General features: G+C 35.9%; 1 protein-coding gene across 2 annotated transcripts; it reads right to left on the minus strand.

The window, feature by feature from the left end:
- Positions 1 to 835: 835 nt before the first annotated feature.
- On the minus strand, positions 836 to 22321 carry LOC134529533 (autophagy-related protein 101). 2 transcript variants are annotated; one of them, XM_063363729.1, is made up of 6 exons: positions 21902 to 22286; positions 21490 to 21708; positions 18725 to 18886; positions 10900 to 11113; positions 8892 to 9058; positions 836 to 6518 (listed from the first exon to the last, which is right to left on the minus strand). In XM_063363729.1, the coding sequence occupies exons 2-6, from the start codon at positions 21553 to 21555 to the stop codon at positions 6438 to 6440; spliced, it is 690 nt and encodes a 229-aa protein (XP_063219799.1). In that variant the 5' UTR covers positions 21556 to 21708; positions 21902 to 22286; the 3' UTR covers positions 836 to 6437. The 2 variants fall into 2 exon arrangements, with proteins under 2 accessions (XP_063219799.1, XP_063219798.1); XM_063363728.1 differs by having other exon boundaries at positions 21490 to 22321.
- Between the last annotated feature and the right edge of the window lie 1031 nt (positions 22322 to 23352).

Genomic DNA, 23352 nt, shown 5'->3' on the forward strand with positions numbered 1-23352 from the left:
AAGAAAAAATAAAAAATAAAAATAAAGAAATAAATAAAAAAAAAAAATTAAGCAAAAAATTGCTGTTGTCAACAAGGATATAAACACCACAAAATATTCCATAACAGGAATATGGTCAACAAACAAAGAAAAACAAAGAAAAATGTACCAAGAGAAAGAAAAAACCCCACAAATTATGACGACACAGAAATATTGAACCCAAAAAAATTCAGCACAACGGTTGAAACGAAACAAAAACACGACAAAACAAACACAATAGTTTTCCAAAACAGAATAGAACGATAAAAAACCCCCACAAATGATGACAACACAAAAATATTGAACCCAAAATAATTCAGCACAACAGTTGAAACGAGACAAAAACTAAAAGAACACAATAGTTTTACCAAAACAGAAACAAGCGACGTTTCGGGAACTGCTATCTGCTCCCGTCCTCAGGCAGAGACGCACATGGTACGGAAAACACAGGTGCGACTCTCGCTATAGCTGATGTTTGTACAACAGTCGATAGCGTAGTCAGACCTGCGTGCGCATCTCTTCTCCCCTCGTATAGTTAACTGTATGCCACGGTACATGTGTTGTTTACCGAGTTGGAACATCCTTCATAGCATCATGCCCGACTTTTTTTCGCCTGTGGCATTTCGTGCTAAGTGAGGGACTGGCATACCATACTAAAGTAAATAACTTGTTACATTATGACAGTATAAACTGAAACATACAATAAAATCATATATATATATATGTATATCAGTGTCAATTTTGAAAGGAAATTCACCATAAATGTGTTTATAACACTACCAAACTTGTTAATGTTGAAAATCATGTATAATTTATAATCTAATAAAATTTTTATTATATACATAAAAATATACATAACAAATACTTTCACACAAAAAATAAACAGCATATGTCAAACTACATTTGGATTCAAACATATATAACATAATCAGCTAATACATAGACCTATGCAAAAATTTATAATCACAGAACATTGATAAATAAATATTTATATTTCTACATGATCAAATTTGATTCTTCCAAGAGGGTAAATTCTGACTTAAAATCATTGTAGTCAATAGTATAAAATTGTATGTAAAATCACATATCAATAAACAGTTGTATTTTACATGCAAACGTGACACAAAAATAAATAAAGTAATGATACAAAGGATACATTCCCAAAAATCATAAGTGAGGTTTCATAAAAATACACATCTCAGACTCGAACCTGCTCCCCTAACAGGCATTTTAAGGCATTTAACATGGAGAGTCAAACAAAATTATGAATAAAATTTTAATTTTTATATGGTGTACATTTGAATGGTGCTACAATTCACAGGATACAATTACATAGAATTAAAATTAATTTCTAGCTTAAGAATGTTTGAATTACATTTTATTTCTATTATACCTTAAAAACATGTATGAATATGACTGGCTACTTACATCAAAGACCAACAAGTTAACATCCAAGATACATCAATTCATTAACATCACAGCTATTGTGCTTAGGTACCTCCTACATATTAAAAAACTTCAAAGCAGAAAATAAACCTTAGTACGTATAAACTTTCTTTATAATCTGTAATACCCAATGAATTATGGCACTGAATTCAAATACACCTTGCATAACCACTGTAATGTCTCATGTTACAAGAGCAAATAATCAAAATGTATGTATGTATGTATGTATGTATATATATATACACACACACACACGTAACACTGAAAAACTATTTAGGTAAAATAAGATTTCATGATTGATAACAGCAATACATTATACTGATAAATTACTAAAAAAATAACTATAATAATTCGCTCTTTAAAAATTAATAGTATATCTACTGAAATAAAAGTATAACAATTCATTATTTGATAAATTGAAATTAATTACTAAAATAATTACAGTCATAATCCATTCTTTGATAAATTAACAGTATTTCATCAAATTATTCAAAACAATTAATTCATTGATAATTCCATAGTATTATAGATACCCAATTTCATACAATGTCGTCAAACACAATAATAAATACAGCAGGAGGCACAGTAAAATACGTTCTTGGTTAAAATTCTAACAAAATAAAAACAATGATAAATTATAAAACAAGTGCACGTTTAAAAAAGTTACAAGGAAAATCTTTTATTGTGTAATGGTTTAAAATTCCTGTCACAACACTCGGAAAGTAAATACTACACAGTAGACTCCTGATTATCGGTGTGCTCCTGATTAACCTTGCCATATTTCACTTCCATAATCCATACACACAAAAATAATTTTTGACTATTTATTTTATTTTTGTAATCTATTATGTGATTTATGCTGCGATTCAAGAAGGAAAATGCTACCAAACATAGTGCACACATAGCTGGTAAGAGTTAGTATGCATCATTAACTTCGAAACTGCTAGAGCAAATTATAAACACACCCCTGTACACCACGTGTGCTTGAGTTCCACGTGCCCTAGTAAATCATGCTCAGGTTGGCGCCAGCACAGTGTTGCTGCTCCGTGACTCATGCCAGCGATAATGGGCCTACGTAGTTTCAACAGTTAGTAGCAACGCAGCAGTATTATTTTGTCATAATTTTACACAGTAACATCCAATAATAAATGCAAACAAGTGGTGCTCGATTCAACAAAAATTAAAAATTATCAACCAGCTAGACGTAAAATAAGGCTATGTTTTAGTAATATTTACTGCAATATTTTCTGTTTATTTGCTCCTTGCACGTTAGCACAGGGTCCCCGAGGTCAAAAACTCACGATTATACTCCACAAACGACATGCCAAAATACCATTAACTTAGGTATACTTTCCAGGCAGAAAGTACCTGCTGGAATAAATAATAGCAACTAGATCTTTCAGCCATCGGAAAATAGACGGAGATGAATTGAAGGCTGTCTCCAAGTTCATCTTCCTGGGCGCAAAGCAAACTGCATACAGTGATGTAGCATGAAATCGAGACACACTTCTTAACATGAGGACTATGGCAAACCTGGACAAAGTTCTGAAGCGCAAGGATGTCACCTTACCAACTAAACTCCGCATGGTCAGGGTTATAGTGTTCACTGTAGTAGCATATGGCTGTGAGAGCTGGACAATCAGGAAGGCCAAATGCCTAAGAATCACATTTTAATTGGGAAGTTGAAGAAGAGTACTGAGGATTTCATGAACAGCAATGAGGTTATACAAAACAGTACTAAAATAAAGCAAACCTCTTTTCACCGAAGAGACAACTCCAAGAAAAGCTAAAAAAACATTTTGTCCATTGTGAGGATAAGATGGATCAATGGTGGTATCGAAGCAACGAACAAGAACAAAAACAAGCCAGGAGTAACAAGGTTCACATGTTCATGGAAAGTTGGATGTGACTGAACAACAATAATCATCTGTTTTGGTGCTAAATTCAAGTATTAAAATTACTCACACTAATGTACACTATAAATCTACTTACATAAATTAATTAATACCTTTAAAAATTCTAGCCATATTTAAACTAACTCTAGAATTAACGGAAATTGAAGTTGAGAAAACTTAAGTACACAGTTTAAGTAACATTAAATATTATGTCAAGTAAAGAGACTACTTTATAGGGGTAGCATTTCTTAATATTTGTAAACTAGATCTACGTATACGCATTATATCATGTAAAAAAAAAATCATTTCTGCTAATGATGGTGATCTTCACAGATATATTAATATTTATGCAAAAATAAAACATTTATACAGAAACATTACAGATTAAACTATAGCCCAACAATTTTTATTTGTACTAACAATATACTGCAATGAGAAAGTTGGTGTGAGTGAAATTGTTCCAACTAGAGGTGGGTTGAAAGGTATCAATATGCTACTTTGTAACTGATATGCACCTGTATCAAGTACTGCAAATGAGTACACTATTCAAGTATCAAGTACTTTAGTATCAGTTTAGAATTCACCTGGAACAACACCATGGCCAATGTGCGCAGAACCCGATCGCATGTGACGGTCACTTGAGCGGAGCTTGTGAAAGGGGAGGGAGCGGCACGACGAATAAAGGATAAAGAAGGGAAAGAATGTAGGGGAGGGGGAAGCCTAAGATGTACATCAAGTTCTGTCCCTGCCCAAACACTCCCGAATATTCACCTTCGGCCAACCTCTGGTTTATTTATATAGATTTATATTTCTCTGTTTATTTTAATGTAGCTATACTAACCTAACTAACCGTCCATAGTGTTCTAAAGTGTTTTAATGTAGCTAACCTAACCGACCACTTTTAATTTTTGAATTCATTTTTCCTGCGCAAAAATAAAACAAATCCTGAGGTTGGCCGAAGGTCAATATTCGGGCGTGTTCGGGCAGTGACAGAGCTTGATGTACATCTTAGGCTTATCATCAAAGTACGCTCAGTGCGCAGTGCGTCCTCCTTGCAAAGATCGAAGACTCCGATTACGAAAGGCGTGGAAAGAGCACCGATACCTTTTTTCGACTACGAAGAATGTAGAATGAGAAACTGATACCTTTTTATGACTACGAAGAATGTAGAATGAGAAAACTGATACTTTTTTATGAAGAACGTGGAAAGAGAAAACTGATACTTTTTACGCTGGTGATGACGGCACGGAGGATGTGTAACCTGTAAGCTGATACAGAAGTATCAGCTAGTTGTAACCAGTACATTACTGTATCAGTAACTGGTTGGAACAGATACCGAAAATTACTGTAACAACACACCTCTAGTCCCAAATTTCAGTACATCAATTTTGTAATTTAGTTGGTGTCAATTTCTTACTTACATTTATATACTTCTATCCAAGTTTAACATGTTTTTCCCAGAAAACATTTTCTGGAAGGATAAGAATAAAGAAGTTTATTACTCTGACTAAATGACTAATCGAAGCTTGCCATATTTAAATTAAGGGCAGGCCAGATTTTTAATTAATTTCCAACTTTTAAATATAAATATATATTTTTAACACACATGTATACAAATACACAATCAGAAATATGACATCTCAGGTATTTCTATTGGTGTAAATATTATAAAGTAGATATTGATAATGATTATACAGTGATTCATTATGGCATATCAATTTTACCTTGGACCAGATGTTTTGATATCTTTCAGCATGGGTCAGGTGCCAAGGCACAAGGTATCACATCCTGAACGCATGATACTATGGAACTTCACGAAGCTAAAGGGACACGAGTGGATGATTTCGCAATGGTGTGAGCACATTCGAGATGGGCGGAACCTGCCGTGTGTGTGATCACAGCGTGCAGAAGGCAGATGTTTGCCATCCTGTTAATAGTGAAGCAATCAAGACATCTGGCCCTTACTGCAGATATTACTGAGCCTCCTGCTGTAGCTCCCCAACCTCTACTCTCTTACTTTGTACATAATACTATCACGTAAATAAATATAACACGCTACCAACCACATTTATTTCCAATCAGAGATGGAAATTAGCCCTATGGACACACACCACACACATCAATAAAACTGTAACGATTCATGTCATTATGAACATTGAAATTAGCTTTTGAAACTAATCCATTTCTTGTGTTTCAAATAGGTTTTTTTTTTATCTGAGTTTATTGAAAGTGAAGTAGAATGGCCATAAAACTAAACAAGCATTTATTTTAAACTCTGGGGATTTATTTTGTTGAGATGTGTTTACCTTATTACTACTGCTGTGACTAGGAATTAAATTTTAAAACCCAGTAAAAATAAAACACTAACGAGTTTTTAAAATTTTGCATTGTCAAACCTGGGAATAGTAGTCAGCTTTATTGGTAATGAGAAAATCTTTGATTAGGTCACCAAGAGAAACTGTACACTGCTAATCAGGTCCATTGTAAATTTAAAAAATGTATTCAGGTGCAGAACTTTCTCCTCACTGGATTATATGTTTCATGCATCGTGGAGGGTGCTGTACAAGCTGCACTAGCTAACTGCATTACAAACACACAGTTAAAATCTAGAGGAAAGGAAAGAGAGATGTGCTCAATCGTCAGCCCTGTTTGTCACTTCACAAGGAAGCAACATTTCCTATTTCTAATCTTACTGTACATAGATAAAGTCCATAGCCTCATATTTTGAAAAGACCAATAAAAACATTTAAACGACACAGAGTATTATAAACCACTATGTATTAGTGACTTACTCAACCATAAAAGATCACTTCATGTCAATTTGTTTACCACTGAAAACCATATGTAATAAATGGTACGAATGGTAATGACTGTAAATGGTTTTCTCACTGTTGCTAGGCTGCACTGTAGCACTGTTTTCATATTCACAACTGCCATCTCAAAGTTTGCTCTAAAAGCAGGCTCGATAACAAAAAAATAGTTGCCGAATATATTCTTCATTGCAAAGACGGGTGGTGGCCTGGATCTCACTAACCACTTGTGTCAGCACTGTTATTTTGCAGAGGCAACTAATTTTTTTCACAAAGAAAGTGTTTCTTTGAAAATTTTTTTCACTGTAGTGCCTACAGATATATTTGGGGCAGAAATTGTTGGCTGCACCTGAAAAACAATTGCAGGCATTTATATGGGTAAAAATACCATGACCTTTTGACAAAGCTTAAAACCAATGTAAAATAATTTTCAAAATTTTTAAAAGATAATCATGACAAATGTATGGTAACATCATGAGACAAACAAATTGATAACATTTATATATCACTAAGTATGTTTCCAGGTAGCAGAATGTTTCTAAGAGTTACAGGCATACACACACACATTTTTCATGAAAGAAAACTTCACTTGCTCACAATTACAGTTATGTTTGTCTTTTTAATTCCAAAATTCAGAGACCTTAAAAGAAAATACATTAAGTCTCGGTTTACGTCGGGGTTACGTTCCTGAAAACCGCGACGTAAATAGAAACGACGCAAAATGAGCCATGTTTCATGCCACCGGCCGGCCACGGCCCAAGGTCGGCCGGAAGGGGTAGGAGAAAATGCTGTGTCGTTGCGGGAAGTAGATAACACTTCTAGGTGCGAGATACGTGGGTGGCCGAGCGGGCGGGCTGGTAGTATTGCATCACCGCGCGGAGAGCAGCGGAGAGCAGGAAGCGTCCCTCATGATGTATGATAAGATAAGGCGGTGAACGTGTAGCTTACGCTACATAGCATAAATTAACTACCGAAGGAAACAAAGATTTATAAACGAATTATATACGGTGTTTTGGTTAAAATAAAGATTTACGGTCATTGTAAACGACGTTATTGTGAATCGGCGACAACTTAAATTGAAACATGAGTACTCAAACATTAGCGACGTTAATCCGAAACGACGTAAATCGGTACGACGTAAATAGAGGACTTACTGTATGACCTTTAAATTATGTCCCGGGTGAGTGGGGTGGCACCGTTAACAACTAAAAACTCACGACCCAGATGAGATAGTGAGGTGATTCAGGTATCTGTGTACAGTTTGTCGACACTGATCAACTAAAGTAATAATGAGTGTACTTGGGACACTGTTTCTTTGCAAAAACTTAAAAAATCAGCATGTCGGTCCCAGTCTGCCCAAGAGCCAGCCGAAAATAAAGATTATGCATATCATTGGAAAGAGGCTCTGGGCCACACACATTAGGTAACCGTCCAGCACAAAGTGAGCAAATTTCGGAAACACAACAAAGTTGACATGGCGTGCTCGGAGAACGACAGCACGAACACCATTATCGCAGTCAATGTCTCGCTTTCATTTCAATCCAGTACGCTAAAAGTGACTTCGCAGCAGAAATTTCACGTTAAATCAATGGCTATGCGCTCTGACACAGCCACAATTTTTTTTGGCGTCTTTCAATGTATTTTCAACAGTAATGTACAGCTTGTTTCATGAAAAAATTTAAAACCTTACACTTAAAACAAATAGTTCTTAAAAATGACTACAGTTAGCTTTTTTCTAAATCTTCAAAATATCAGTACTCAAGTGTACATCTTTGTTTCAAATATTAATCTCAAAAATATGCTTCATAATAATCAATTTTGAGCTTGTATTTTCTTGTAACTTTTCACAAATGCTAAACCAGGAACAGCCTTGACTCAAAACCATATTATTTATTTAAAAAAAAAAAAACTAGGATCTTGCACACTTCAGAGCATCATCGATGTAACTCAATTTCAAAAAACTGTTCGCAAGAAAGAAAATTTTTCAAGGAAAGAAAGCTAAGCAATTGGAAGGGGGGAAAAAAATTACAAATTAAGCTGCTACAAATTTGTCTTCATATAACAAATGTCCACCCACATTCCAGCACTAATGCATGTAATGTACGCCATTTTACAACAATGATTTTTTCATGAGAATCATTCATAAAATCCACATCAAGGCCTTTAATATTATACTAGTATCACCAACAATTCTATGATCAACCATGTATGTAATGCTGAGTCACAAGGTGTTATAGGTCACCTTTATTCGCCTTCCACAAACACTACTGCACTTTACACAGCAGTAAGGCCTGTTTATAATGCTACATGTCCTGTCTGTCATCCACTTTTCAAACAAAAACAGATGAGTTCCTTTACCTTTAAATAGTCAACAGGATGGTACACCACCACTTATGTATTGGCCATTGTCTCGTCCACATAAAAAATGTAGACAATTGTGTTGTATCACTTTTTCCTCATTGTTTATTTTTGCACGGTGGCTTGATTCAACGTGCTTTGTTTTGTTAGTTTTACTATGTTTGCAATCCACAAAGTCAGAGACTTTTGATAACTACAGCTTTTGGACGGAATGATCACCTGCATATGGAGCTAGGCCTCACTAAATTAAACGATATGTAGCAGCAGTAATTAAATCTAGAAAGTTTTGTGGTTTCTTTGCTTCCAGGAATCACTTCACTAACTGCCAGTAACTGATATGCATAAAATCTAAAAAGAAATTTACCCTAAATAAGTATGGCTGTACATCTGGAAAGGTGGTGTCAAAAATGAGATCAAGATCAGACTGGTTTGGCATTTTTGGAACATAATCATGCCTGTTCATCACCTCCGCTATATACAATATCTTCTCTGTCAGCATATCACCCACTTGTTCACGGCAGAGCTGCCTTTCTGAAAAAAAAAAAAAAATATATATATATATATATAAATACATATAATTATTTACACATTTAATTACACTTATAAACTTTACTGTTGAAAGTGTTTTACATCCATCCAAATAATGGCATTCTGTTCTGAAAATTAAGTTCTATATACATTTACCATCTTTTCATGCTTTAATGAACTACTATCTTCAAAAATTAACTTTAAGGGTGTTGCCTACCTAACTTTCAGTAATGCTGACATAAGCTAGATTGTCTTTTTTAAACCAACGAGTCACCAACAGCACTAAAGTTCAAGAGCAGTAACACATCTAATTATGCAACGTGAGAAAGTACCCTGATGTGAACTAACATTTGGTGTATAATTATATTTTATAAAGACATCCAGTGTCATCTAAATTTAATGACAGACATTTTCAAAACAGCATGTGTTGTTTCATGTGCTTTCTTTTACTGTAAGTGACTCATGATGACAAAGATAACATTTTGGAAGAAGTGGAAGCCATCTGCCATGAAAGATGAACTAAAGACACAGAAAGTACAGTGAAACAATAAAACATAGTTTTGTGCAGCAATCACCTTAAAATACCACCAGGATATCAGTTTTATTTGCACAATACCAAGGAATGCTTCAACAATGGCACTGAAACAGTTAAAACACTTCACCATGTCCCATACTATAGAGTGACACAGGCATTTGTTTTCCTAACAACAATAAAAAATAAAAACAACTGTAAGTATGTTCTGATCAGCACCACATAACAGTTGAATCAATTTGTTGGTCACGACTTACAACATTCTTACATAACTAAGCAGGAACATGAAACTTTTTTTTCTCTTCAAAAGAGATAGTTCCGTTTGGTGTTTAAGGCTGGTAATTATGGCTTTTCAACTTAATTAAAAATCTATGTCAAAGTAGTTTTTTAATTGTTCAGATCTTAGTGTTGGTGAGTGTAATTTTGATACAGCTTTTGAGCTTTAGTTCAGCAGAATGACCAGTAGAAAGTTAAAATATTTTATTAGTATTAATTGTTCTTTACATATGTTCGGTCAGTATAATTCACATTTTTCAATGATTAATGTTATCAATGGTGTGTATTTATCATTTGTATTTGTTGCATTAATTTTGGTTTATGCATCTGTCACTATCTGTTCCTCAACAGACAAAAACAGCATTTAGTAAATAGAATCAACACCAAATGCACGCTCTACTCAACTATGTTAAGTCCCCCACATATCTTGGCTAAACCCATGGCGTGTCTACAAGTTACATGAACGATGAGACCTGGACTTATGTTTTGCCGTGACAGTGTGGGCAGGCATTCCCAGAGACATAACACTGGTGAAGACGACAAGGAACTGTACATTTATTAATACGTGTCACCAGGCGACCCCTAATGTCAGTCCCACCTACACCAGTCTAGGCCACATGGCTGGGGCCAACGTAAAAAACAATTTGTGTGCCCAGCACTACCTACCTGCACTGGCGTCGTTACTCACAGACATTATCACGGAGCGGGGGGACATGACAAGTGGAACCACATTCAGCTAAGAGTCAACCCTCAATGTATCATACCAGATACAACTGCCACAATTAACTTAGTTAAACCATTAAAGAAAAATACGTAACACACCTTCTTGGAGTAAAAAGTGCTACAGTTAGCAAAAATAAATAATTATTTATTACATTTGTACAAACTTCCTTTACACTTTGGTATTTTAATGGGTTAGAAAACATTTCAGGAGTTTAACTAAAAATTTTTTTAAAAATACTACTTATCCTAGGTAACATTTTTACAAACAATGTTTCCAAATGAATGCATCATGAAACTTCAGCAGTTTCCTTACCATGCTCGTTACTAAGTTTCACGAGCTGAAGACGAACTGTCCAGACCTCCCAAGGTATACATTCTGTAGGAAACGGCCATCTGTTTTTCTTCTTTTGAAAAAATTCTAATGATATTTCTCCAGATCCAGGACAATCACTGCTACGTAATATTTTTGAAAAATACCTTATTTCTTTTTTTAAAGCTTTATCTAAATTGTCTGAAGAACAGCAAACCTGCAAACAAATATACAACACTTTTCACATTCATGGAATTGTAAGTCAAACAGGAAACATTGCTCATTGGAGTAACATATTTTCCTCAACACAAACTGCTTTAGAAACAGAGAAGCCTTGCTACACACTTTGATTCAGCAATGGTGAAGACTTGATTTAAATAATTATTTTGGAGATATGCCATATAACCATATATCATAGAGAGAAAGAGAGAGAGAGAGAGAGAGAGAGAGAGAAAGAGAGAAAGAAAGAGAGAGAGAGAGAAAGAGAGAAAGAAAGAGAGAGAAAGAGAGAAAGAAAGAGAGAGAGAGAGCGATGAATACACAAACCATAATCAAACCTAATTTTAGGCAAAACGCCGTTAGGCAAATCGCCGTCAGGCAAACCGCTGATAGGCAAAATGCCGTTAGGTTAGCTTAGGTTAGGTAAAACGCTGTTAGGCAAATCGCCATTAGCAAAATGCCGTTAGGCAATTCGCGCCTAGGCAAAACAAGGTTTTGTCATCATAGTAACATTTTAGGCAGAACGCCGTTAGGCAAAACACCGTAACAAATTCATGTTTAGGCAAACCGCCGTTAGACAAATCGCCTGTTAGGTACTCAATAACAGCAATACATAATGTTAACAAGGCACAAATGATCAAATTTTCTTAAAATGGTCGAGCAACCAGTGCTGGACCACTTGATAGGGATTGACCCAGATGCAAATTGGTGCTGCACTAGTGTGGCAAAACAAAGTGCCCTCTCAGAGTTGCCACTTTCCAAAATGCTCCACCATGGCTTGAGCGAGGATTTGTGTGGGAAACACTGAGTAGAGTACAAGAGTGGCACATCTACACAGCACCACTGTACAGGCAAAGAGCATTTGCGCACAAGAAGCAAATGTCTAAGAATGTTTGCCCCCTCTTCACCCCCCCCCCCCTTCCCAAATCAGGAGCCAAGCACAAGAGGAACCAAGAAACTCATCTGCTTCCCCTTCATGGGTGGTACAGTTTGGAGGGACGAAAACAAGTTGTTCAAATTTCCTTGCGAGACTGAGCATAGTCAAGTCACTTTCACTTCTGAACAGCATGCCCAGCAGATGACTTGGCCCCCTTCTCACATGCTATCATCCAAGAATGGAAGGCGTACATGCATGGATCACCCAACTGCCTTGAGTGAACAGAAGAGTATGAAAGTATTCACCCCAACTACTACGCACCCACCACCATTGCCAGCCATTCTGACATTTCAGCAGCTTTGTGAACAGAAACAAGAAAGTCCAAGTGACAATAGAACCAGACTGTACAAAAATACATAAATAATTGCCTTAATTAATAGTCATATAGTATATACAACGAATCCCTTTGTATGTTGGATGGAATATTTAAAAGCACAGTGCATGAGAACTTAATCTATTTATACTGCATTCATCTTACACCCATGCTGGGGGCAACCAGTGCTATAGGACACACTCTATGTAAAGTCATTTGTATATGCGACAGACTACCGGCACCTCACATACAAGGACTGAGCAGAGGACATTTTGCTGAAAATAGCTGAATTAATGCTATCTGAACTGTGCTCGTTACGAATTGCCATGAATCATGGACTCGAAACCTTTACCAAGGCAATGTGTAGCAAGCCCTGCATGCAGAGTTAGGTGCAAGAAGTGCCATAATGGCGAGACGAATTCTATAGGGACAGAGACAGTAGTAACACTAGAGGAAGCCATGGCAATGTGCTCTACATCAGCCCCCTCTCCTCTTAGCCAGCAGCTTGCATAAGCAGCTAGGAGTAGCTCAGAGACATGCAGTTATCGATGCTGCATAAGGTCAATCACCTAAGGGGTTGGTCACAATCATCTGACCTCTCCCAGCCGTGCTGCAGGTACTGATAAGTACCACTGGCATTTAGTGTGCGCCCAACTTGCCTTATCTCGACGTAGCAACCTGATACGCAAAACCAGCTGTCGGAAAACATTTCTAGAGGAAAAAGATCCAGCTGGTCACCATTCCCCAAATTCTTGCCCATCATAGACAGCACCTGCAGGATCCATAGACATGTCATCCCACCCACTTTCAGTAGGTGGCGATGACTAACAGCAGTCGTTGAAGACCTCCCCAAGGTCATTATCAACCCTGACAGCACCTGCAGATTCCCGGTTGCATTTTCCCGTCTACCTGTAAATGATGGAAATGGCCACCAAAAGCTGTTGCCAACTCCAGAATGTATTGAGGTGATGCAGTTACTGTGCTTGAGGCGAATGGGACCTAAGGCAGGATGTCTCATCCCGGTCCCTGTCCTTCTTAATGGGTGATCCACTGATGCACTTAGTGGACACTGCGACCAGTCACATGTATACCATAACATACCTGATTTCTAAGTTAGAGCTGCTGCCCCAAGTCCAGTGCTTCATGGCAATGGATTGAGCTCAACGTCTCATCGGATTCATTAAAAACAATGAAAGGTGATGAGATGCTAATGGAGCATTGATAGATTTAATAAGTGGGTAAATAGGAGTACTCAGGGAAAACCCACTGGTGCACTGCAACTTCCCCCATGTTTCCCACCTGTGAAAAATCCAGGTGTGACCCCACCGTGAATCAAAACCCAGTTCACCTTGGTATAAGACGAGTGATTTGACTATTGAACTACTACAGCACTTTCACGCTACTACAGCTGACAACTTTATATGTGAGCACCATTAACCCAGTAGATTAAGGTTATCATCAGTGTTCGTTTGTTCAGGATGATGCAACCATAGAAAATAAAGAGGGGAAATATGCATATTAGCATGACCAATGCACAGTGTACTATCTTGGCCACCCTGTCTCAAGATCCTCCTGTATGGCAGAATTCTGACATAATATGCACCAAAAGTATCAACCACTTTCTGCAGGAAACCCTGTTTCAGCATCCCCTGGTGTATTAGCAGACATGCACCAAACCATCATCACTAAAAATGCCTGCATTTAACAAACCTGTTAGCACAGGCCCACGAAAGCTCAATTTAATTTGGGAACAGATAGCAGAGATGCTGAGGGAGGCATTATTGAACTCAGAGGTTGTATAGGTATTGCTTTGTCATGACCCTGAAAGATGGTTCTCTCAGGTTTTGCGTGAACTATAAACCTATTAATGAGTCTAAGAGGGGTCACATTTTCACCTTGCTTGGGTATTGACAAAAGCTAGTATGCTTAAGTGACTTGTTTAAAACAACATACTCAGTCCCTGATAGCTGCCGTTCCCAGTTTCGGGCAAAGCCATTTGGGCTCCAGGATGCACCGGCGACTTTCTACGCCAAGATGGTGTAGGTACACTGCTACATCGGCCAGTTTGCCACAGCATACCTAGATGATGTTATCATCTGGTCTTTCACCTGGAGGAACACGTTTACCAGCATTCCCTGGTGCTAGAATATCAAACACTGAACAGACCGATATATGCTCCCCATAAAATTTGCATAAGTGTCAGAGAACTCGAATTCTTAAAGCATATTGTATATGTTGTAGGCATATGCAAAACTTACGAAATTAAACATTTTTGAAGATTAAAAAATTTGTGTTAAGAGAAAAATAGGTAATTAAAATTTTTATTGACAAACTTGCACTTAAAGATGGTTTAAATAATTTTATCCACAAGGCACTCTGTTTCCATTTAATGTCACATTCTCTTTATTTTTCAATGGAACTCACATCCATTTACTTTATTTTTAGCACGTATAAAACAATAACTTCAGTTTCGATCATACACTGTTGTTTACAAATAGGTCTCTGTTTAGAGCAATTACTTGCCTCTTACAGAGTAGTCATCGCACCCACGAATGACACGTCCCCAAAAGTCAGGTTCCAGTGGACTGACTATGGTCAACAGTCCTTGGAGAACTGAATCGGTCGCTTCAGATGTGCCACAAACTTTCATGAATACAAAGTTATGACCCCTTGTACGTACAGACTCTAGCAAGGCTGGCAATTTAGGGGTGGTTGAGAGGTCAAATTACTTGCCTCCCACCAAGGCAACCTGGGTTCGATTCCTGGAAGGGTTGAACCCACAATTTTCTGCAAGTAGGGAACATAACATACATTGCTGTGAGCCAGTAGATCCAGTTTTCCCGAACCATTCAAGCCATCAATGCTCCATTCTCATTTTATCATCCTTCATCTTCTCTAATTACTTTGATGTAGACGATACGTTAGGCCCAGTCATCCATTCATTAACTAGGCAAAGACGGCGAGAAACTGGTCACTGAATACGCCAGCTCAAAGTCTGGTCCCGCTGAGAACTGCTACCACGTGCCTAGCGCAGGTGTGAACATTTAGTTGTTTTCAGCACCACCTTGTGAGGAATCGCTATACACTCTGCACGGACAGCCAGTATCTGGGGTGGCTCAATTCGTTGCTAGAGCATCTCCCTACCCCCATTTCTCATGCTAACTGGTGGCCTGGTTCCACCCATATTTCACCCATCACTTCTCTTCACCATCCCTGCAGTACAAGTCAAAGGTTAAATGTCTCATTGGCATTAAGGTCTTAAGAGAGGTACCTATGTAGGGTGAAACTGCAGTGACATAATACTATGTTGGCGGAATAAAAAGTACCCTGAGAAAGCCCAACCAGCTTACAGCAATGTCTGCAACATGTTCTACTGCAAAAATCCAGCTTTGACCCTGCTGGAAATGGAACTTGAAATGCCTTGGTAAGAGGCTAGTGATATGTCACTCAATCACTGTGGCCCCCAATAATCTTTGAGTGAGCATAAAAGGAATAATTATTTTATACTAGTATTATATGGTAGTAAAACTTGGTTTCTAAGCTTAAAAGTAAAGAACACTGTATTTAAATTGCGTCAAATTTGTTGCTTTGATCCAGCACATCACAATGAATTTAACTATTCATCTAGCTATATTTAAAAGACGGGAAAGGTTGTCACTTATTTATTGATAAAATTGCCAAACTGTACACATTGAAATTTTTTTTCCTTTAGGGTCATTCCATATGAAATCAACCAGAGGCCTTAACCTCTACACCTTAGATTTTCATGTTTTTTTTTTGTATATTGGTAATATCAACTAAATACATTATAAATCTATTTTTTTTAAAAAAAAAAATCTTGAGTAGTTTTTTTCGTATAAATTTTTGAAAATTGCAAAAATAGCCAATTTTAGCAATGTTTTGGATCACTCAAATACTTGTAGATTTCCAACTAATGGTGCTAGAAGTCTGTTTGACAGCTCATTTTAAAGGTCATTGAATGGGCTTCAATTTAATATGTAACATGACCAACTTTGGAAGAAAAAAAATTTTTTATTTGTTTTCAAAATTTTTAATATTGAATTTTTAAAAAACACCATTTTAGATTTTTTTTAAAAAAAAAGTATGTTATTCCTACATATATTGGTTAGATTTGTGCCAAATTTCAAGGTGGAGAATCAATGGGATCATGAGTAAATAAAAATGAGAAGTTTAGTAGATGCTTAAGGGGGCGTGGTAGATAAATAAATGCTTTAAGCGTCAGTTGGACATTATTGGTTTTTGGAAGACAACATTGAAAAACTGCAAAACAACAATCCTACATAATGTTATTTGCCAACTTTATTAGCATACGTCCTAAAAAGACAATTCTCGGGCGTTGTTTCTTCCGCAGCAATTAAATGTTCGAAATTACCAAGGCAGAAGTTTTGGCTTCAAGTAACCTTCAGTTTTTAATTAATGCATTTAGCTCTGGTTCAGATACCATGCCGCCTTAAGAAATAGTTGCAGCAAGGAAGAGTAGCATAATTTTACATAAAATTTTGACTTAGTAAAGTATTCAAATTTTATTGTTATAGACTAAATTTTTTTTACTAATTATAAAACACGGATAACAAATCTTACCTTACATTCATCCAGTGTTCTTTGATTAAACATTTGATCAATATGATAATACAAAGCACGTGATCTTGCTGAACAGATGTAGCCTAAGTTCAAAGCACATGATCTTGCTGAAAGGATGTAGCCTAAGTTATAACTGACAAAACATGTTACTGTGAAATACGATAACTTTTGGTGGCTTGCATGTATATTGGCAAAAAATAATGAGAATAATGAAGTTAAAGTCAGTTTTTTACATCCCAAAGGACCTGCTGCTTCTTTTTTTTTTATCCAACACCAAGAGCCGATGTACTAGACATTAGAACTGAAGATCTTCTTAAAAAGGTTGAACCTTGTACAGCAACTGGGAGAACTTTTACACTCACTAAAGAAGAGATTGTAGAGACATCAGACCTGCTTGAACGAAGTATGCCACAACCTAAGTGAAAACTGTAAATAATTAAATATATACTAAACAGATTTTTTCATGAGCAATTATATGTTTTGTCAGTTATAACTTAAGCTACATCCTTTCAGCAAGATCATGTGCTTTGAACTTAGGCTACATATGTTCAGCAAGATCACGTGCTTTGTATTATCATATTGATCAAATGTTTAATCAAAGAACACTGGATGAATGTAAGGTAAGATTTGTTATCCATGTTTTATAATTTGTAAAAAAAATTTTAGTCTATAACAATAAAAGTTGAATACTTTACTAAGTCAAAATTTTATGTAAAATTATGCTACTCTTCCTTGCTGCAACTATTTCTTAAGGCGGCATGGTATCTGAACCAGAGCTAAATGCATTAATTAAAAACTGAAGGTTACTTGAAGTCAAAACTTCTGCCTTGGTAACTTCGAACATTTAATTGCTGCGGAAGAAACAACGCCCGAGAATTGTCTTTTTAGGACGTCTGCTAATAAAGTTGGCAAATAACATTATGTAGGATTGTTGTTTTGCAGTTTTTCAATGTTGTCTTCCAAAAACCAATAACGTCTAACTGATGCTTAAAGCATTTATTTATCTACCACGCCCCCTTAAGCATCTACTAAACTTCTCATTTTTATTTACTCATGATCCCATTGATTCTCCACCTTGAAATTTGGCACAAATCTAACCAATATATGTAGGAATAACATACTTTTTTTTAAAAAAAATAATCTTAAATGGTGTTTTTTAGAAATTCAATATTAAAATTTTTGAAAACAAATATAATTTTTTTTTTCCAAAGTTGGTCATGTTACATATTAAATTGAAGCCCATTCAATTACCTTTAAAATGAGCTGTCAAACAGCCTTCTAGCACCATTAGTTGGAAACCTACAAGTATTTGAGTGATCCAAAACATTGCTAAAATTGGTTATTTTTGCAATTTTCAAAAATTTATACGAAAAAAACTACTCAAGATTTTTTTTTTTAGAAAAAATAGATTTATAATGTATATAGTTGATATTGCCAATATACAAAAAATCATATAAATCTGAAACATGAAGTTTCTAAATTAATTTTTCATTGGTTGATTTGATATGGAATGACTCTTTACTATGCTATCAAATTACACTAAACAGATTTTATTGAACTATAATCTCGTGCACATAAAGTAATTTTCTGAATATGAATAATATTTTTACAATTTATAACTTGTGATACAAAATTAAGCTGGTCCTAAAAACAAAATTTACCATACTCATATCGACAAAAAAATTTAGTTATTCAGGCACACTAAAGCATAAGTACTTAAATTAAACAGGATAGCAAGATAGTTAAATTCTACTTACATATGTAAAATCAATGAAATCACAATCCACATCTTCGTATCCAACTGTGCCAACGGAATAACTGCTTTCTTGTCTATATCGAAATTTACCCAAAGAGCGATGAAACAGTACGGTGTGGAATATGCTCGCCACAGCTTCATCAATCTGTCTGTCTTCTACTGACTACATAAAAAAAAATATTGAACAGTTACAGATTTTTTTTTTACATAAACAATCAGGTGTAAATATATAATTAAAAAACTTATCAGGACATAAATATGCCATGAACGTTAGAAGGAATAAAGTTATTCTTAAAGAAATAAAATCTTGCGTACAAACGAGTGTACTTCTCTGATAGGTAACATTATACAGTCAAATAAAATGCAATCCTTACAATACAATATTTGCAGAAAGAAAATATTGTGTGCATACATGCTACGTGAACATTATAAACTATTTTCGACCTTAAAAAGCAAGTCAACTACAGCACTATAAATTATTAATAAGCTGTGTACATAAAATTAATGATTAGACTAAAATTGATATTGATTGATAAAATTTACATTTTTTTCTTTATAAAAAATGAAAAAAAAAAGAAGGAAAAATGTCATTTGTGATTCCTGACAGAAAAAAAAGAGTAGCAAGAAGATTAAAAAATTAAAATTGTACATTTAAGGTCAAATAAATAGGAGCATGTTTTGCATCTCAACAATATGGTTAGTGACAATGACATACATTACAGCTCAGGGAAATTGGAAAACTCCGCCATGGCCTATAGTAATGAACCATCCCAGCATTTGCCTGGAGTAATTTCTAGACACCATGGAAAACCAAAATCAAGGTAGTCTAACTGGGATTTGAACTCAGATCTTCTAAAATGTGATTCAATGTGTTACCACTGTTCTAACTTGCTCCACATACAATGCAAACTATGGCGTGGGAATTTTATGGGGAGGGTAAGAGTGGGAGTGAGGGGGAGGGGGAGGGGGAGGGGGAGGGGGAGGGGGAGGGGGAGGGGGAGGGGGAGGGGGAGGGGGAGGGAGAAGGAGAGGGAGAGGGAGAGGGAGAGATCCATAATGTTGGCTCTTAACACAGAGGGGTATAATACTATTCTGAAATGGCTGATACACATTCTTTATGGTACATGTGGTAATTAACATTCCAAACCAACGGTTCCTTTACATTGTTACATTTTATTTATCCCTTGCTTTCTATTGAGAAGTATTTCATTAAGCACAGATTATAAATATTTCCCCAGAGCCCATAATGAAACACCTTAATAAGAAGTCTATAGAGGACACAGGGGGGGGGGGGGGGGGGGGGGGTTTAGAGAGAGGGGTGAATATATCCCATCCTCTGAAGAAAATATATGCAAGACATTGGTGAAGGCAGTACGGTATGTTATTTTGGGTGATGCAAGGTAAGCAGTTACGCCTGGAATCACAAACCACAGAGACAAGTGATGCATGCTGAAAACGATAATATAACTGTCAAACCCCTTGTTGACATAAGTTTTCTGAACACAATTTTCTTCTTCTTCAAATCCTCCACCTCTTCCTTGAAATAAATTACTGTATCCACCATTGTAATCAGTATATGATTTAACAAAATTAAAAGCTTGAAAAAGGTCATAAAACTTACACAATGTTCAGTTTATCTAAACCCTCACTGGAGAATTTGTGTAGATGTTATGATAAAATATGTTTTTGAAAACACATTTTTAAATACTTAACCAACTTATAATGAATTAAGTTAGTAAATTTGTCATTCTTCCACATATTTTTACAGACAAATAGGCCTACAGATAAACTGTTAATGAAGTAGTAAATACCAAAATCCAAGCATATTCGCTCAACGTACGAAGCACCTCAGAAAGTACATAACACACCACAGAAATATTACAACGGTATCAAGGAAGTACACTGCCCTGCTCAAAACAGGAGGCAGGGCAGTTTTTGGCAGTCAACATCTTTCATGGAGGAGGAAGGTCCATGGTGAGAAATATTAAGATTATATTTCTTATGACTTCTCACAGATGACGAAGTGTGTCTATTCCGTGATTATTTTCTTTAAAAATATTGATGTTAATTTTTATTTCAGGATTTGTTTATATATTTAGACTTCCTCCCTCCCCCCAAGCTGATATGCCTTTGACGATCACACAACTTACCCACAGACAAACAGAACAATGCAGATCAGCAAAGTACCTACATTGACATTACTTAGTACGTACACTAAGAGGTATCCATGGCTACATTAGTAGTTTTTTATACATTATACTTATTTTTTGCCTTTACTAAGCAAACTCCATCTACTCACATGAATACAACTTGGTTTTTGCTACTAAGTATCTATGCTATGTATGTAACTTCAAACTAAAAACATACTATAATTATCATGCAACTAAATTAGATGAAATTTCAGCTTGGTGCAAATACCACCTATTGCAGATAAAAAGGTGTACTTGGAAAATGGTATTTAATTAAAGGTTTGTTTTGTGTAAAGCAAGGTTAGGTTACATTTTCCCAATTCACTAATTTCATCGCCTTAATTTAAATCATATTTTGCAGTTGCAACATTTCATTTATCACAAAGCATTAATTAAACAATAAACTATTTATTTTAAAAGAGTACACCTTTTTCTGCACATAGGCGGTTTTTGCACCAAGCTCAGATTCGATCTCTTTTTGGTACGATAATTATAGCACTTTGTAGCTTCAAAGTCCAGCTTCGAGGCTAACTTAACCTTAGCTGCTATATAGATACTCTATACACTGCTTACTTACCAAGTCAAAAACTTGTGATCTGGCGTTCATATTCTTCCAGGGAGTTAATCTCAACGAAAAGCGCATGACTCATACAATTTCATGTTTGCTAATATGGTACCAAAGTTGCAGTAAATGCTTCAAAACTGCTTCAGAAAAAACCTTCACTAATTTATGGGTTTTTCACCACACGGAACTTCAAATTAATATTCATGCCTAAGTAGTCTTGGATTCATGCGGCTTGAAAATAAAACGAAAGTAATATCCACACACCATAATTTACAAGTTAATATTTTAACAATAAAACAATGATCTCAAAAACTCTCTGCATAACAATTATTACTTAACACACGAATTAAAATTAGTTCATGTACTAACAATGAAAATACATCCAAACGTTTAAAAACCAGTAAATAAAACCATCAGGAAGTACCAGTATTAAAAAAAATCCAAGTTCCAATTAAATATTTAGGGCCCTAAATTGATCACGTAACTAAAACCAGATCCTAAAAAGTTTCGGAATTTAGGATATTAATTAAAACTGGACGAGCACGCGAAAGTCACTATAAAGTTGTCGATTGTTGCTTATTTTTATTTTCCTGCCTGCCTTAATTTGGCTAAAAAAAAATTCAAATTAAACACGGAATTTATTTAACAGTAAGACAAACGTTTGTTAGAAAAATAAACTAATTAAAATTAACTTCATATTTATCCAACGCCATCGTGTGTAACGTCTTTAACAGAAAGTACGAACTAAACATCCTAAATAACATAAATAACATAAATAATATTGAATTCGTACAAGACCTAAACAAAACACTGACCGTTTCTGTCAAACATTAAGTACTGAACTGGTCCACATAGTGCGAAACACAGCGCCGTGCAAGGCGACTTGTGGCGCCACTGGCGCCACTGTGGCGCCACGAGTTAAACGGCAGGAATGCAACTCGTGACACAAAAGCCGAGTGCATCCGAGGTAAGCCGATGAGCCGAAGGATAACGCCGTGGCAACAGGAGCCAATATGTCACTACGTCCTAGATCATTGTTATAACATTTTAGCTCCAAAATTTCCTGTGAGCATCGAATGTAAATTACATGATCCAAATCGCACATCACACATCGGCGTTATATGTGCGCAAACAATTGAAACATGCCTTACACCTTTACAATCACCTTTGATTCCCCCAGTATCCGTGCGCATACATAAAGAAAACACACGAAAAAATTGAGGGGACTTTTATTTCTTTGCTAAAAAGAATAAAATTTATTTTAAAAATGTGAGCGAGCCTTTCAATACTCGCAAGAGATGTGTAACATCTAACATCGGTAACGAGCAAATTAATGTAATCTCAAGTTGCAAATACACTTAAAATACGAAATTCGGATACGAAATTTAACGTAAAATTCTTTAAAATAATACCGAACGTGATAAATATAGGAAAATGGTGTTTTGAGCTACATTGTTTAATGCGAAGTACACGTAGTTTCCATACCCGCCGAGAATTCGTTGCCGGTGCAGCTACGTCGACCTTTAGGTATCTCATTCTATTTGCAGAGTAAAAGGTTACACTATATAATGAAATGGCTCCGATACAAGCGAAAAAGACTTGAAATAATAGTAAACCACAGCTTTGGGCCTGATTTTTGACAAGGAATTTTTTTAAAACAATACTTCCCATCTTGTTAAAATTCATTAAACAGTTACCGTAATACTACAAAATCTTCTTTTCCCTTTGTCAACTTTGGTTCGCGCCATCCGCCACAGATGACAGCACATTTCCGTTTCATTCGACTTCCATTCAATTCACGAAATCACTCCTACCAAATGCTGTATACTGAGAGCTAAGATGTTACACATAAAAAAGTCAAATTACGTAGATATA

The sequence above is a fragment of the Bacillus rossius genome, chromosome 2 (genome assembly GCF_032445375.1).
Source record: "Bacillus rossius redtenbacheri isolate Brsri chromosome 2, Brsri_v3, whole genome shotgun sequence".
Lineage (NCBI taxonomy): Eukaryota > Metazoa > Arthropoda > Insecta > Phasmatodea > Bacillidae > Bacillus > Bacillus rossius.